At 38.8% G+C, this 17,047-nt stretch overlaps 1 protein-coding gene across 11 annotated transcripts in view; it reads left to right on the forward strand.

Annotated features, from left to right (window-relative positions):
• Positions 1 to 721: 721 nt before the first annotated feature.
• The window catches only part of MARK1 (microtubule affinity regulating kinase 1), a 126,469-nt gene continuing 110,143 nt past the window's right edge, over positions 722 to 17,047 (forward strand). For all 11 annotated transcript variants that reach the window (XM_032289285.1, XM_032289287.1, XM_032289286.1 and 8 more), the window contains exon 1: positions 722 to 1,462. In XM_032289285.1, the coding sequence (XP_032145176.1) occupies positions 1,412 to 1,462 (51 nt within the window). In that variant the 5' untranslated portion in view covers positions 722 to 1,411. The remainder of the gene's footprint in view (positions 1,463 to 17,047) is intronic.

A 17,047-nucleotide genomic window follows, 5' to 3' on the forward strand; every position in this document is an offset into this window, starting at 1 on the left:
TTGTCTAAGTGACACTTCCTTGTGTCCCAGGAAGTGACGATCAGCCAGTGTAGATGTTGTGACTCGCAGGTCTCACCCACTCCAGGGGTGCTGCGGGGCCCCCAGAGCGAGACGTCTTCGGCCCGCCCCATTCCTAAAGAAGCCGCACCGTCGGGGCCTGAGACCCACTCGCACCGAGTCTCCAGCCGCCCCCCTAGGCTGCGGGCGCTTCTAGGGGCTTTTGTGCTCTGCCAAACTCTGAGGGTGACCCTGAACCTAACGGCTCCCTAGAGAAGGGGACTCACAGAAGGCTCAGGCGGGGACGCGGATTGAGAAAGCGTGGAAACGGGGGAAGAGGAGTAGAATTTAAGAATGGTAAAAGTCCAGAGGTAGGAGAGAAGGGGGGGTAGGAGAGAAGGGGGGGTAGGATCCAGCGTAGGATTAAATCCAATGCTCCAATGAAAGGAACAACAAAAAAAGCCACTTATTCACTTCAGCTCTGTCTCGCCCTCAACCCGGCAAAAACCAAACATGAATAAAAATAAAACCACCAGAGGCTCTTAGACGACCGTAAACTCTGAGGGTGCGGCACGAAACAAAAATAAACACAGGGACAGGCGGGCCAGAGAGCGCGAGAGGAGGAGGAGGAGGAAGAGGAGGAGGAGGAGGAGGAGGAGGCGGCCCCGCATCCCTAATGAGGGAATGAATGGAGAGGCCCCCTCGGCTGGCGCCCGCCCACCCGGCGGCGGCCGCCAAGTGCCTCTGGGCGCTGCGTGCCGCGCCCGCCGCTCCGCGCGCAGCTGGCTCGGGCCGCTCCTCTTGACTGAGGCGCGGCGGCGGTGACCGCGCGGACCGAGCCTAGACATTCGCGCCGGGGGCTAGGTCGCCGCCGCCGCTGGGTCCCGGGCGCGTGGATGTGGCTGGGCAGGGCGGCGCCGCACACCTGAGGCGGGGAGCGGGGCGCGGCGCGGGCGACGCTATCAGGGCCGCGGTTCCCGACGCCGAGGCGCGCTCGCTGGGACGAGCCAGGCAGTGATTTGAGACACCGGGTTCACCTTCACCCACGGCCCGGAGAGCCTAGCGGGACTCGCCGCCGCCTCCCCGCTCCCCTTCCCCGCCTCCCACCCCTCGGCGCCGCATCCTGCCATCCTCGCCTCCCAGTCAGCGCCGGGCAGCCGCCTCGCCCGGAGCCCTCCCTCGTTACTGTCCGCGTACCCCAGCGGCGCCGCCGCGGGAAGCGGCTCCCCCTCCTCTTCCTCCGCGTTCTCTTCCCCCTCTCCCGCGCCGGTGCCGCTTGTTGCACCGCCCGCGGCCTGCGGGAGCCGCTAGCCCCGGCCTTGTGCTCGCGTCCGCACCCCTTTCCTGTCGCCCCTGGGGCCCGCACCCCAGCCCGGCCGGCGAGACCCCGGCCAGACCCCGCTGCCCGCACAAAATGTCGGCCCGGACGCCATTGCCGACGGTGAACGAGCGGGACACGGAAAATGTGAGTAACCGGAGCCTCCCTCGGGAGCGGTGGGAGCGAGACCCTCTTCTGATCCCCACTTCACCCGCGCTTGGGCCGCTCCCGTGCTTCCGCGCGGCCTCCCGCGGCAGGGTCTCCATCTGGAACCCGGCATGACCCTCACCCACTGCTCAGCCCTATTCATTCCAACCCCATTTCGCTGGTTTCCCCGCAAGGGGTGAGGGTGGGGAACCGTAAGTGGCGCCCTCTGGCTCGGAGGTGGTCCTCCAGGAGCGGATGGGGTGATGGAGGGCAGACAGGCAGAATGGGATGGCAGAGTGGGCAGTCAGGATTGCTTTATTTCTACCTCTGCATTCTGTGCCCCCACCCCAATGAATGTTTGCTTTACGATAGCAGACGAGCCGGCTACCTCTCACACTCTTGCTTTTCTGGATCTTTCAGTCCTTTGCACCCTCCCCTCCTCCCCCCGCATTGCCCCATGACTTTGCTTTTTGTAACATTGTGTCCACATTTTGGGTCATAGGCACCAAAGGGAGAAGGATGGGGATGGAAGTGGAGATGTGTGCGTGTTTGTGTGTATGAGTTTATACCGCTGTGACACTCTTAGTAGAGACGAGTAGGAGAATTTCACCAAAAGCATCTGTGGCCCTGGGGTTACAGCAAAATGTAAAAAAGCCACATGAAGCTAAGGGCTTTTTAATCTCTTCCTTAAGTCAGTGATAATGATTCAGGGCAGGTTTTACTTTAAATATCTCTCCTCCTTCTTGGAGTGTCACAAGGTGCATATCTTTGAAGGAAGGATTTCTGTGTCTTTGATCAGATTGCCCTCAGGAGTTGTTATCAAGATGCAGATATCCCTGGCGTTTAAACTCCTGAAAAACGAAAAGAACAAGACCCGTTGTATTTCCACCCTCTGAAAAGTGCAGTTGTGTGTGTGTGTGTGTGTGTGTGTGTGTGCGCGCGTGTGTGTGCGCGCGCGCGCGCGAGCGCATACAAGTTCCTTTGTGGGAAGGATTTCTTGTTTTTGTTTTTGTTTAAAACACTCAAGACCTGTAAATAGGTCTTGGCTGATTTTCTGACTGATTTTAAGGACCTAGATGGATACTAAGTTTGGTCAGCTGTCCAGAGCTCTTGTCTAGTTATCTCATCAGCCCTCCAGCTTTTGATGTACCACGGATTTCATGGGGTTGGTAAAATAAAATAATGAAGTGCTTTGGTGTTCTTAGACAAAAGGCATGAGAGAATGAATACAAGCCCACTTCTGAGTTGTTGGAGGGGGTATAAACAGATGATTTCATCTTAGGAGGGGAGCATAGAGATTTAATATAATTATACAAAGAGAATAATTTCTAGTAAGAGACCATTGTTAGAGGACCTGTGAAGATGTTTCAGAGTATGCTTTTGTCCTCTCTAGCGCCGTGCATTTAAAATGGGAAAGATAGTGTAAGGCTGCTGCTATCATAAATTAGAACTTCATTTGCATCATAACTATTTTAGAAAATACAATTGATACATAATTTTGATTGAGAGAATGAACAAGGTTAGAGCAAAAGATGGATATTTTGATTTAAGTTGGTTTTAAAGCCAAGTTGGCACAGAATTTTTCTAGTAGGAACTCTAAAAAAATGCCTGTCATTCAAGAGTGTGAATGAAAATTAAGACAGATGATAACCTTTGTTTTTATTAGCAAATTACTGTATGTGTTAACCCAGGAGGAGTGGAAAAACACATTGTTTTTATTTTCTTTAGGTTTTGAATAGTATAGCTCTTCTCATACTTGTATGAATAAGTATTTTATAAAGACATGAGATATAATTATAGGAATATGCATTAAGGAATAGTACAAAATGCAGCTTCTCATGTAAGAACATATAAAAAAGGATTTTAAAGCTAAGCAATAATAGTATGATAAATTTTGTTGTGAGTACCTTCTGAAAATGATTATGCTGTGTAAGCTGATTTGCTGTTTCTGGACATGTTATTTCAAAGTCACTTTATGGTCTTGTGCCTTATTGTATTGTACATAATAATATCTCAGTTTAGCTTACTTTACCCACATCTTTATTTTCTCCTAATTGCTGTGGCAAATATCTATTATACCACAGCTGTCAATTAATAAGTATGCCCTCAGCATGTTCATTTTTGAGGTAAAGTGTTGGGAGGAGAATATAGAAGTAGTATTTAAGATAAGGTTTCTCCCTGCAAGGAGCTTACAGAAAAGATATAATCCCAAACAAATAATGTAACATAGAAGATGTTGTGTAAATGGGGCTAAATTGGTTTATAGGTGTGATTGGTGTTTATCAGGGAGGCCACCACTGATGGCTATTAAAACACCAGTGACTCTCTATTTTCTAGTTGGTAGTAAATGGCATCATCCATTTTTACTTCTCATTGATGAAATACAGTAACAAACCTGCTTGTTAGCTAATATGTTAAGGCCAGTATGGCAGCCAAAATGTATGTTTATTTGTAGTCATTTTCAATTACATGACATATTTTAAAAAATAGTTATGAAACTTTTCATGACTATTAAAGAGTTCTAAGGGTCTTTGGTATATTATCAAGGATGCTAACTAAAAACATTTTCTTATCCTTAGAAATTAAAATCAACAAATACAGTAATTTAAAACACCATCTTGGTATTTCGTTGTCATTTGCAGTTAATATAAAAAACGTACTTGGATTTTGTTTCCTTGGGAATATTTATCACTGTCAGTGTCACGAATATATATTCAGGATAAATTAAAAACCCAAAAGGGACTATTATAGCACTGATCTCTTACGTACTACTACTATATATAGTAAAATGAGAAAGAATTGCTTTTCTCTGAGAACATTCTGTGTGTACTTTTTCAGGAGTGTTTTCTTAGATGAAAGATTTGTGTGTGCCTTGTTAATAGGCCTCAATGGGCTAAATACAACAGGACAACCAATGATTAACTTTTAAGGCAATAAACACTTTGTAATAAAGTAGAAAAGTACATGTTGCTGATAATAGGATCTATGCAAAATGTCCTGATTTTAGATTATAAAGAGTAAGTCCAGAAAAAGAATAAAAAATATTTCTTTTTTTTTTCTTTAGTTAGATTTTATTTGGATAATTCCACCATGGATATAGATAATATATTACCATTACTCTTATGTGTTTTTTAGTGAAACAGGAAAAACATTTTTGGTATTTTGGAAAAACTCTGATTATGCTAGTTTTTAATGAGTCAAAAATGCTGAACCTAGCTTTCTGTGATGAAATTTTGATTGGCATGAAGAAAACTTTTTTGACTACTTCTTGGGATGTTTTAAAATTGAATTCAGTTTGATTAAAAAGTCTTTAATAAAAAAAGACTTTTGATGTTGAGTCTTGTAACATACTGAAATTCATGGTGGTGACTGTAATGATTACCTATTGTGATCAGTTGCCATCAGTAGTTTGTCTTGTGAGAATCATTGTTAATGGCGTGAAGAAGCGAGAGGAAAGCATACCTTCACCACTACCCTTGGTTTTGCTGTGTCCTGTGTATCCTTCACACGTCACAGTGCCTATCATATAGCATTCTAATTGCCTGACTTTGTGTCCTTTAGTCTGTATTGCTAGTGCCCAGCACAGTGACTAATAACAGTGTATAGAAAATCAGTGCTGTAACACCCCCTTTGAATTTTTTCATTTATCATCAAAATAAATTAGTGACATTGGTGAGGGTAGACATTACATATCATAACCTGAGAGACTGAATGAAGCCTTCAGAGAGAAAATTTAGTGACCTAAATATTAATAATGAATCTCTGACATGTTCCACTATTGCTGTACTCATGCTATTACTTCTAGAAAGTGTTTTTTTTTTGTTGTTGTTGTTGTTTGTTTTCTTTTCTTTTGTTTGTGTTTTAAAGATTTTAGAAAAGTGGCTCATGTGTCTAATCCCAGCACTTTGTGGGGCTGAGGTGGGAGGATTGCTTGAACCCAGGAATTCGAGAGCAGTGTGGGTAACATGGAGAAACCCTGTCTCCACCAAAAATAGAAAAATTAGCTGTAGTCAATCACAGCTACTATGGAGGCTGAGGTGGGAGGGTTGCTTGTGCCCAGGAGGTCAAGGCTTCAGTGAGCCAAGATCACACCACTGTACTCCAGCCCTGGTGACAGAGTGAGACCCTGTTTAAAAAAAAAAGGAAGATTTTAGAAGAGCATATGAAATGATGTAAGATACTTTATTAGAGGAAGAACAGGGTGTAACATCCTTATCACTACTTCTGAACCTTTACTGTTTCCTGTGTGGAGTGCCCTGGACTTGTCCTTCATATCAAGCTTACAAATCCGTTATGGCTTGCCTCATTGTTTTAACAAGACTTCTGAAATGATTGCAGCTAATATTGCTGTTTGTTGTAGCTAAACAGTGGTGGATGTATGTACCACATCAGTGGTCTCTAAAGTGGGCATTCAGGGCAACACATTGGGAGAAGAAATGTTTTTAATGTCTATCACTTCACTTCTGACCTACATGCTATTATTACGTCGTCTTTTTTTTTTTTTTAAAAAAAAAAAAACCCAGGTCATAGAATTAGACACATGATTTTAAAGATGTTATTATTATTATTGTTATTATTATTTTTCTTCTTCCATCTCATTCTTTCCTTTGGGGGTCATTTTCTCTTTTCCTGATGAATATCTTTGGAAGTTGTTTTGTGAAGGATTGTTAGTCATGAACTTTCTTAGATCTGAAGACATATTTTGCCCTAATTCTTAAAAGATAGCTTTGCTTAGTCTCTAACTCTAGGTTGATAGTTTCATTTCTCTTACCACTCAGAAGGTAGTATTCCATTGTCTATTGATTTACATTATTTCTGTTCAGGAGTCATCTGCTATTTGGTATGTGATCCTTTCTGTCTGTCTTCTGTGGATTCATGTCTCATCAGTTACAGAAATGTACCAAGCATTATGTCTTTGAATGTTACCTTAATTCTATTCTATATAGTGTTTCTGGCACTCTGGTTAGATGTGCTAAAATTTATCATTCTATTCTTCATGTTTAACCTCTCATTCATTTTTTTTCCTCCTCCTATTTCATTCTTTGTATTCTAACCTTTAGTATGACCTATGCTATAGTTACCATATACGTTTAGACCTTTCTTCAGCTGTTTATAACCCTGTTAACCTATCTGTTGAATTTTTTTTTCATTGTGGTAAAAAGCACACATCAGATATGCTTTTGTAACAAATTTTTCAGTATGCAGTATAGTATTTTTGGCGGGGAGGGAATGGATTTTAGTGGTAGTAAGGTGGAAATTAATCTTTTTATTTTTTCACATTTATTTTTTTTTTAATTTTATGATATGTATTAGATCTGTTAATACATAAGATCCGCTGTTTTAGCTCCCACATATGAGTGAGAACATATTTGTGTTTCTGTACCTGGATTATTTCACTTAACATAATGACGTCCAGTTTCATCCATAGGGACAATTTTGTATAGCACATTTCTAGAAATTTTTCATCTTGTGTGACTGAAACTGTATACATATTGAACAGCAACTCCTTGTTCCCTTTCTCTCTGGACCCTGGCAACCACCAGTCTTACTTTCTGCTTTGATGAGTTTGACTACTTTAGATACCTCACATAAATGGGATAATGTAGCATTTATCTTCTGTAACTGGCTTATTTTATTTTAGCACAATGCCCTTAATGTTCATCCATGTTGTAACATAAGACAGGATTTCCTTCTTTTTTATAGCTGAATAATATTCGGTTGTATTATTCACCTTGTTTTGTTATCCATTTATTGCTGATGGACGTATGGGTTGTTTCTACTTCTTGTCTCTTACAAATAATACTGTAGTAAATATGGGAGTGCAAAGATCTCTTTGGGATCCTGATTTTAGTTTTTTGGATAAATATGCAGAAATGGATTATATATTAGTTCTATTGTTGGGTCATATGGTAGTTTACTGGGTCAAATGGTAAGTCTATTTTTAATTTTTTGAGGAGACTTCATATTGTTTTTCATAGTAGCTGCAGCACCTTACATTTTCACCAACTGTACACAGGGGTTGCAATTTCTATACATCCTCACCAACATTTATTTTCTATTTTCATTTTATTTTGGTTTTATGGTTTTTAAAATTATAACCATCCTAACAGGTGTAAACTGAATATCTTATTGTGATTTTGATTTGCATTTCTCAGCTGATTTGTGATGTTCACCATCTATTTATATACCTATTGGCCATTTGTGTGTCTTCTTTAGAGAAGTGCCTATTCAGCTTCTTTGCACATTTAAAAATCAAGTTATTTTTTTAAAATCAAATTTGCTTATAGTTTTGCTCAATCCGTGGTGTGCTTTTTTACTCTGTTGTTTTCTTTTATGTGCAAAGCTTTTTAGTTTGATTTAATCCTGATTGTCTGTTTTTGCTTTTGTTGGCTGTGCTTTTAATGTCATATACCAGAAATCTTTGTCAAGACCAATATCATGAAGCTCTTCTCCTATGTTTTCTTCTAGGAGTTTTATAATTCAGGTCTTAAATTTAAATCTTAATCTCTTTTGAGATAGTATTTGTGTATGATATAAAATGAGGGTCCAGTGTCATTCTTTTGCATGTCTGTATCCATTTCCCAGCACCATTTGTTGAAAAGATTGTCCTTCACCGATTGTGAAGTTTTGGCATCCATGTTGAAAATCATTTGACTGTATATGCATGGGCTAATTTCCGAGCTCTCCATTCTGTTCTTAGTGTATATCTCTGTCTTTAAGCTAGTACTATACTATTTTGATTACCATAGTGTAATATATTTTGAAGCCAGGAAATGTGAGGCTTCTAGCTTTTTGCTTCTTTCTAAAGATTGTTTAGGGCATTCAGGGTCCTTTATGGTTCCATATGAATTTTAGAACGTTTTTTGTTTCTGTAAAAAATGCCATTAGGATAGTTCTTTGTTAGTGCAAATAAATGTAACTGACTTTTGTACATTGATATTGTAGCCTGAAACTGTTGAATTTGTTTATTATTTCTAGCAGTTCTTTTTTTTGGTGTTTGGACTCCTTAGGGTTTTCTACATATAAGATAATCTCATCTACAAACAGTGATAATTTTACTTCTTTCTGATTTGGATACCTTTTATTTATTTATTTCTTGTTTAACTGCTCTGCCTAGAACTTCTAATACCGTGTTAAATGGAAGTGGCAAGAATGGGCATCCTTGTCTTGTTCTTGGTCTTAAAGGGAAACCTTTGTTTTTTACCACTAAGTGTTATATTAGTTGTGGGCTTTATATATGGTCTTTATTATGTTGAGGTAATTTTTTTCTATTCTTATTTTGTTGAGTGGTGTTTTTAATCATGAAAAGGTATTGAATTTTATCAAATGCTTTTTCAGCATTTATTGAGATGATCAGGTAATTCTAAGTTTCCTTCTGTTAATGTGATGTATATCACATTGATTTTTGTATGTTGAGCCATCCTTGTATCTCAGGGATAATTCCCTCTTGGGCATGGTATGTGATCCTTCTAATGTGCCATTGAATTTGAATTGCTAGGGTTTCCCCCCCCCCCCGAGGATTTTTATATTGACATGCATTAGGGATATTGACTTGTAGTTTTCTTTTTCTGTAGTGACTTTTTCTGTTTTTTTTTTTTTTTTGTCATTGTAATGCTGTCCTTATGAAATGAATTATGAAGTATTATTCTGTTCTCTTCTTTTTGGGGAAGAGTTTGAAAAGGGTTGGTTTTAATTATCTTCTTTAAATGTTTTGTAGAATTCACCAATGAAGCCATCTGGTCTGGGACTTATCGTTGTTGGAAGGTTTTTGATTACTAATTCAATCTCCTTACTAGTTATAGCTTTGTTTAGATGCTCTATTTTTTCATAATTTAGTTTTTGTAAGTTTATTAGGGTTCTCCAGAGAAACAATACCAATAGGATATTACATAGATATATGAGAAGATTTATTATGGGAATTGGTTCATGTGATTATTGAGGCCAGGAAATCTCACAGTATTTCATCTGCAAGTGGGAGAACCAGGAAAACCAGTGATGTAATTCAGTCTGTGTCTGAAGGCCCAAGAACCAGTAGCTATAATGCCTGAGAGCAGGATAAGATGGATATCCCAGCTTAAGAAGAGAGAAATAAATTTTTCCTTTTTCTTTCTCTATATTCCATTTGTGCTTTCAATGGATTGAATGATGCTTGCCCACATTGATGAAGGTATGTGCTTTGTTCAGTTGCTGATCAAAATGCAAACCTTTTCTGGTAAAACCCTCCTGGATATACACCAAAATAATGTTTTGCCAGCTATCTAAGCATTCCTCAGCCCAGTCAAGTTGATACATAAAATTAACCATTACAGTAACATATCTGTTTCTAGGAATCTATACATTTCTTCTATGTAATCTGATTTGTTGGAATATACTTATTCATGGTAGTTTCTTATATCCTTTTAATTTCTGTGGCACCAGCTGTAATATTTCCTCTTTCATTTCTGATTTTATTTGTTTGAGTCCTGTCATTTTTTTCTTAGTCAAAGGTTTGTCAAATTGGTTGATCTTTTCAAAAAATCAAGTCTTTCTTGATTTTTTTTTCTGTTGGTTTTGTATTCACTGTTTTGTTATTTCTGCTCTAATCTTTATTATTTACTTTTTTTCTGCTAACTTTTGGCTTAATTTGTTCTTCTTTCTCTAGTACTTGCAATGTTGAGTTAGGTTATTTGTTTGAGGTTTCTCTCTCTCTCTCTTTTTTTTTTTTTTTTGAGATGCAGTCTTGCTCTTTGATCTAGGCTGGAGAGTTGTGGCACAATCTCAGCTCACTGCAGCCCTGGCTTCCTGGGTTCAAGTGATTCTCCTGCCTCAGCCTCCTGAGTAGCTGGGATTACAGGCACTCGCCACGATACCTGACTAATTTTTCTATTTTTAGAAGAGACAGCATTTCACCATTTTGGCCAGGCTGATCTAAAACTCCTGACCTCAGGTGATCTGCCTACGCTGGGCTCCCAAAGTTCTGGGATTACAGGCATGAGACACCACACCTATCTTCTTATTCTTTAATTTAGGCATTTTTAAAATGAAGTCATGCTAAACTTCCATCTTAGTACTGCTTTTGCTGCATCCCATAAGTTTTGCTTTTTTTAATTTTTGTTATCTGTCCTGGAGAATGTTCTGTGTGTACTTAAGAACAATGTATATCGTGCCGCTATTGGGCGGAATGCTCTGTATATCTATATGTCCATTAGGTCAATTTGTTCTATAGGGTTCTTCAGGTCCTCTGTTTCCTTGTTGATCTTCTATCTAGATAGCCTATCATTATTGAACGTAGGACATTGAAATTATTGTTGTGCTGCTGTCTATTTCTGCCTTCAGTTCTGTCAGTGTTTGCTTCTGCTCTGATGTTGGGTGTGTATTTATTTATAATTGTTATAGCTTCCTCATGAATTGACCCATTTATCATTATGTAATGTTCTTTTTTGTCTCTTGTGACAGTTTTTGACATAAGGTCTGTTTTATCTGATGTAAGTTTGACTACCTCTACTCTCTTTTGGTTATTTCATCCTTTAGTTTTTAGCCTGTGTGTGTCCTTAAGTCTAAAGTGAATCTCTTGTACACAACATATAGTTAGATCTTATGTTTTTAATCCATTCAACAACTGTGTCTTTTGATTACAGTGTTTAATCCATCTACATTTGGTACAATTAGTGATAGGGAAGGACTTACTATTGCCATTTTGTTAACTGTTTTCTGTCTTGAAGGTTTTTTGTACCTCTTATCCTCTCTTGCTGTATTCCTATGTGTTTCACTGATTTTTTTGTAGTGACATCTAGTGTAAGCTGGGTTCTATCAGCATCTAAAACCAGTCCCTCTGGCAGTCCCCTAAAAATCAGAGCATTGGATGCATGCTCCATTCTTCTTTTTCCCCATCTGTTGAATTTTTTATTTCTTTTATCATATTTTTAATTTCTAAAAGTTTAAGATTTTTCTCTTAAGCTAGTCTGCCTTTTTAAGTAGACTCTTGGACCTTGCTTATTTTTATGGTTTCGTCTTCATTTCCTTGAACGTTTAATATAGTAATTTGCATCCTGTTTCTGGTAATTCCACTACCTGAAGTCCCTAGTTAGTCAGATTTATTGTTGCTTTCTGTTAATTCTCATTCACTGTGGTTGTCTCTTATTGAATGTGCTGGTATTTGATGGTGATCTCTTCTTTGCCTGATTGATACTTCTGTGAAATTTGGGGGCCTAAATTGGGCCTAAATTGAGGATGCTTCCTTTAGAGAGGGATTGGGTTTGCTTCTGCTGGGAACCCCTACTGACCTGGGGCACTTTAGTCTCCTGTAGGGATCCTTGGAGTTGTAGGTTCAGCTCTCTAACCCTGTAGTGAGACCCAGGCTTCGTATTTGACTCCAGGGTAACACAGGCTTTTGTGGTAACTTTAGCTGTTGTTTGTTGATTTGCTTTTTTATGCTTGTTTACTTGTTTTTGTTTTGCCCTTGGATGTTTCTCTTATTCTCTTCTAGTTCAGTAATACATTTAAAAAATATGTACTATTTTGGGGGACCCCTTATAATATCATACCTACTGCACTATAGAAATTCTGGAATAAGCTTTTTGTAAATGGGTCTTCAGAAATTTACATACTTATGGGATTTCCATACTTATGTTCCATACTTATGTAAATTTCCATACTTATGTTCCTAAACCATGTGTCATTTCTGAAATTCTCATATCTGTGTACTTTAAAATGTGCATAATTTTCTGTTTATAAATCTTTCATTTGACAATTTGCTAGATTTTTGAAATCATTCGTTACAATTGTTAGAATGATTAATTTTCAAAAATAACTCAGGCAAAGTGGAAATCTACTAACAGAACTTTTATATAATTGGTGAATAGATCGAAATATGAGCATTGTAATTAAGTAAGTGCAACCAGCTGTCCACTACTTCAGTTTGTGTGAGGTGCTCTCTTTAGCCATGACAGTCATTGAAATTGAGTAGCAGCATAAACTGGACTTAAAATCAGTCCTTCAGTTCTCTATCACAGATTGTTAAGCCAGCATTTACAAAATCAAGAAACATTCATTTGTATTGTATATCATTAATGTTTTACTAATCACTGAAAACTTTGTACCATCAGAATTTAATGTAGTTCCAAAGTTTTTTATACTATACTTTTTAATATGCATAATCTATAAAGTAATTCATATGTAATTTATTAGTATTCCTACGGAGGGGAGTCCATACTTAAACATTTTGAAGCAAAAATTACCTTGGACTGTAGTTTAGAGGCCATTCTATGCCACAGAGTTTAGCATTGTTCTCTAATTGTTCTGCGTATATACTTTTTGCATACACTTTTACTTTCTATCTAAATTGAAAATATTTTGAGGCTGTGGTCCACTTTCAACATTACTTCTGTATATCCTTTATTACCTAGCATAGTGTTTGGCATATTTTTTTGTACTCAACAATTTAATAAACCAATTTAAATAAAACCAAGGTCTGTTTTATTTATTTATTCTCAAATACAGTGAGTTTATGAACCACCTGAGGAGACTGTTTCAAATTTGCGTTTCCTAACTCCTTCTCCCTCCCATTCTATGTTCTTGCTCAGTTTTTCTCAGGCAGGGTCTAGGAATCTCTCTTTCTCCTAACCCTTAGGTAATTCTTACACAGATATCCACTGGCTAGGTTTTGAAAAACACTGATTTATGTGATGATGATGATTACATTGCAATTAACCTCATCTTATGATGAAAACGAAAACACAATTATAGTTGATGGTTCTATTTTAGAAAGTAGGATGGAAGAAATGATAAGTCATTCCTTTTGTAGGTGGTGACAACAGTAGAAAACACCAGGAAATTTTCTGTAGGTAATAAGGTACATGCATGTGGCTGTTATAGGTATAAGATAGAAGAAAGGAATACAAGAAGAATTTCATGTTCTTCCCCTCCCTTTTCTCAAATTTATGTGGTTAACAATAAAGCAGGAAGGGAGATGGCAACAGAAAAAATAGTTTACCATATGGTGCTTGCTGTGGTGTGAATGTGCCTCCCAAAAGTGTGTGTTGGAAACTTAATACCCAATGCAACAGTGGTGGGAGATGGGGCCTAATGAGAGATGATTGGGGCATAAGGTCAGAGCCCTCATGAATGGATTTACGTTTTCTCAGTAGCAGGTTAGTTATCTCAATAGTGGGTTGTTATAAAGCAAGCCCTGCCCATATTGCTTTTCTCTTTTGCACGCGTGCTTACCCTTCTACCCTTCTGCCTTTCCACCATGGGATGATGCAGGCTGAAGGCCATCACCAGATTCCAGCCCTTTGATATTGGACTTCCCAGCCTACAGAATCATGAGCTAGATAAATTTGTTTGTTATAAGTTACTGTCTGCTATATTCTGTTATAGCAACAGAAAACAGACTAAGACAGTGCCTTTAGTTATCAGCTGAGTATTTCTCCTGAGAAGGTGTTATTTAATACAGTACTGTTTTGACCACTACATCAGGTTAGTACGGGTAGTAAATTAAAAGCTTCAGCAGTGCTGCTTTCACAATTTGAAAAGAGGGTTTGCTTTTATTTCCTTTTCTGTTCGCTTCATCACAATTGAAGATGATAGGGATACAAAGACAAATGAAACCTGTTCCCTGCTCTGGAGTGACTCAGAGCCTGAAGTAGGAGATAGACATAGAGACAAACAAGTACAATAGAGAGTTATTTATTTATTTTTTTGAGACAGGGTCTTCTTCAGGCTAGAGTGCATTAGTCTTGGCCTTCTGTGCTCAATCTATCCATCCGCCTCAGCCTCCTGAGTAACTGGGACTATAGGTGCTCGCCACCATGCCTGGCTAATTTTTGTATTTTTTTGTAGAGACAGGAGTTTCGCCATGTGGCCCAGGCTGGTTTTGAACTCTTGGGCACAAGCAAGCCACCTACCTCTGCCTCCCAAATTACTGAAATTACAGGCATGAGCCACCACGCCCAGCCTGAAAGCTCTTTTTTAATAGGGTATTTAGAGAAAAGTTTGGTAAAGGGGAGATGCCAGTGCTAGTGGCAAAGACTCTAAACAAACTTTAGTTAGGCTGCTCAGAGCCCTGCTCTCAACTAGGCCTTAACCGTGGCGCTCTGTGTCCTTCCTGTCCTTACTAGGCCTTCACAACTCAGAATTAGCAAAGAATCTTGCTAAGTCAATTTGGTGAGATACCACGCTTGATATCTGACCTCCCCGAGAGCTGACTGAGTTCTTCACCCCTGACCTTTGATGTCTGAGTCCTTGGCCTATTATTTGCAAGAACCCCCTTACCCTTGATGTTTCCTTTTAGTACTTTTCCATCTATTGACCCTCTTACTCTGCTACTTGCCTGTAAATCCCAAGCCATCTTTGATATATTTATTTCTTCCCTATTGTAATATTCCTATTACAATAGTCTTGAGTAAGTTTTCCTTACAATTTTAACAGACATCAGAATAAGTTTTTCTTTAATACGTTAAGAAAGGATTCACATTTCATAATGAAATCCCACACATTTTTCACTGTGGTGGTATGTATTTGAGGAGTATGGTTACAGATGCCTGTAGTAACCATAAAACAACCACTTAGTGACTAGAAAGTAAAGTTTCTCTAGATTTAGGGCAGAAGAATAGGATGATAAAAAGGGGCTAGGAGAAGGATTTAGCATATGCTGGGATTGGTATATCATTGTTCTTTAATGGTGATTGGTCTTTGTGATTTTAGTCAATAACTAATATAGTTGAACTAAAGGGAAAGATTATTTGGCTGCTGCTCTGTTCTGGGTTAGATTTATCTTTCTATTACTATTTCATCAGTTACTTAAGGAGGGATATTATTACTTTGTAAGGATAGTTTCCAACTTGTTTTTAATGATGAAAAGCAACTATAGGAATAGAAAGCAAAAAGCTATGGATAAGCTAGTTTATTTTGGATCAAGTCATTAACCTTTTTTCCTCATGGCTCTTACTAGTACATCTCATTTTGATACCTATTTACCTAAAGTACTTATGTATTTTTCTCTACAGAAATTATTTATTAACTGAATAGCACTACTAAATTACACCATTGATCCTTCTGGCCACTCTAGATTCTTTCTGTACTGCCTAAATACCAAAAACTAGAAGGAAGTAAAGTATGTACTAGTAGCCAGCGTTTAAACCAGTGGAATTGGCTTACTAGTGAGTTGTTAACTACCAGTGCCCAAAGAACATCCTACAGAAGAAAGTCTTGAATAGAAAAGGTTGGAACCAGGTTGGTTGATCACTTCCACCTTTCCTTTCTACCTCCCTCTCCAGGAGGGGAGAAACACAAAGAGAGGAAAGAGTTTGTCTAATGAGGAGACTCTACTCCCACTTCTGCCAGGATTGAGTATTTATCAGTTGCTAATTTTGCTTTGTGTATAATTTGTGACAGTACTGTCAAGCTGTACTGTGATTTTCGTAAGCCTGTCCCACACAAAATGCTGCAAACTCCTTGACACCAAGAACACTATTACAGATGCCTGTATTAAGCAAACAGTGGTGCTTGCACTTTGCATAATTGCTTGCTGTGTTGGATTAAAAACAGCAAGCATAGTCAATAAAATACATTCCTCTTCCTACAGTACTTTAGCACAGTGCTGTGCACATAGTAGCAACTCAGTGGATGTTTAGTAATTATATACAATTAAGACTCACTTATTCCTTGGAAATATTGAAGTACTTTAAGAATATGAGGTGATGCTAAATAGATACGGTATTTGCTTTTTAAATTCTGGTCACTTTTTGGTGAATATCTGAAGTATATTGGAGAGAGGTTCATGTTCATAAGTTAAAGTTAATAAAAATTTTAATTGACTTCAAAAAATTAATTTGATATGATTATTAGCTTGTATTAGGAAATAATTACTGGATTTTGTTAGATTTGCTAAATATAACTAAACTGAAGGTCTTTGAATAAAGCTCTGACTACTAGAGTGTTAAATAAAATGTAATGATTTAGAGAACAAACATCTGACTGGGTACAGTGGCTCATGCCTGTAATCCTAGCACTTCGGGAGGCCGAGACAGGCAGATCACTTGAGATCAGGAGTTTGAGACCAGTCCGGCCAATATGGTGAAATTCCGCTTCTACTAAAGATACAAAAATTAGTGGGCATGGTGGCGGGCACCTGTAATCCCAGCTACTCGGGAGGCTGAGGCAGGAGAATTGCTTGAACCTGGGAGCAGAGGCTGCTGTGAGCCAGAGGCTGCAGTGAGCTGACACTCCATCCTGGGTGACAGTGAGACTCCATCTCAGAGAAAAAAAAACAAAACAAAAAAAAAAAAAAAAAAAAAACTAACACATAATAAATAAAGAACAAACACCTATTGTAATTTCTGGCATGAGTTTGCTGTAATGTTTTTGTACTTGTGAGAATGAAAGAACTAGTAAAATTGGAAAAGAATTTAACACAGTATTTTTAGATAATTTACGTAGCTGTTTTATTACCAGCTTGTAATATCTCCTGGCAAACAGTAGTGAAAGCCCTCCTAGAATAGCTTTTTGGGGTGTAAGGGAGCATCTTAGGGAGAAGTGCTGCTAAAATTAAAGTACAGGCTCAGCCACTCCCTGTCTGCCTCCATTCTGTCTCTGCCCTCAGCTTTG

The sequence above is a fragment of the Sapajus apella genome, unplaced genomic scaffold (assembly GCF_009761245.1).
Source record: "Sapajus apella isolate SASKATOON/1434 unplaced genomic scaffold, GSC_monkey_1.0 scaffold22, whole genome shotgun sequence".
Classification (NCBI taxonomy): domain Eukaryota; kingdom Metazoa; phylum Chordata; class Mammalia; order Primates; family Cebidae; genus Sapajus; species Sapajus apella.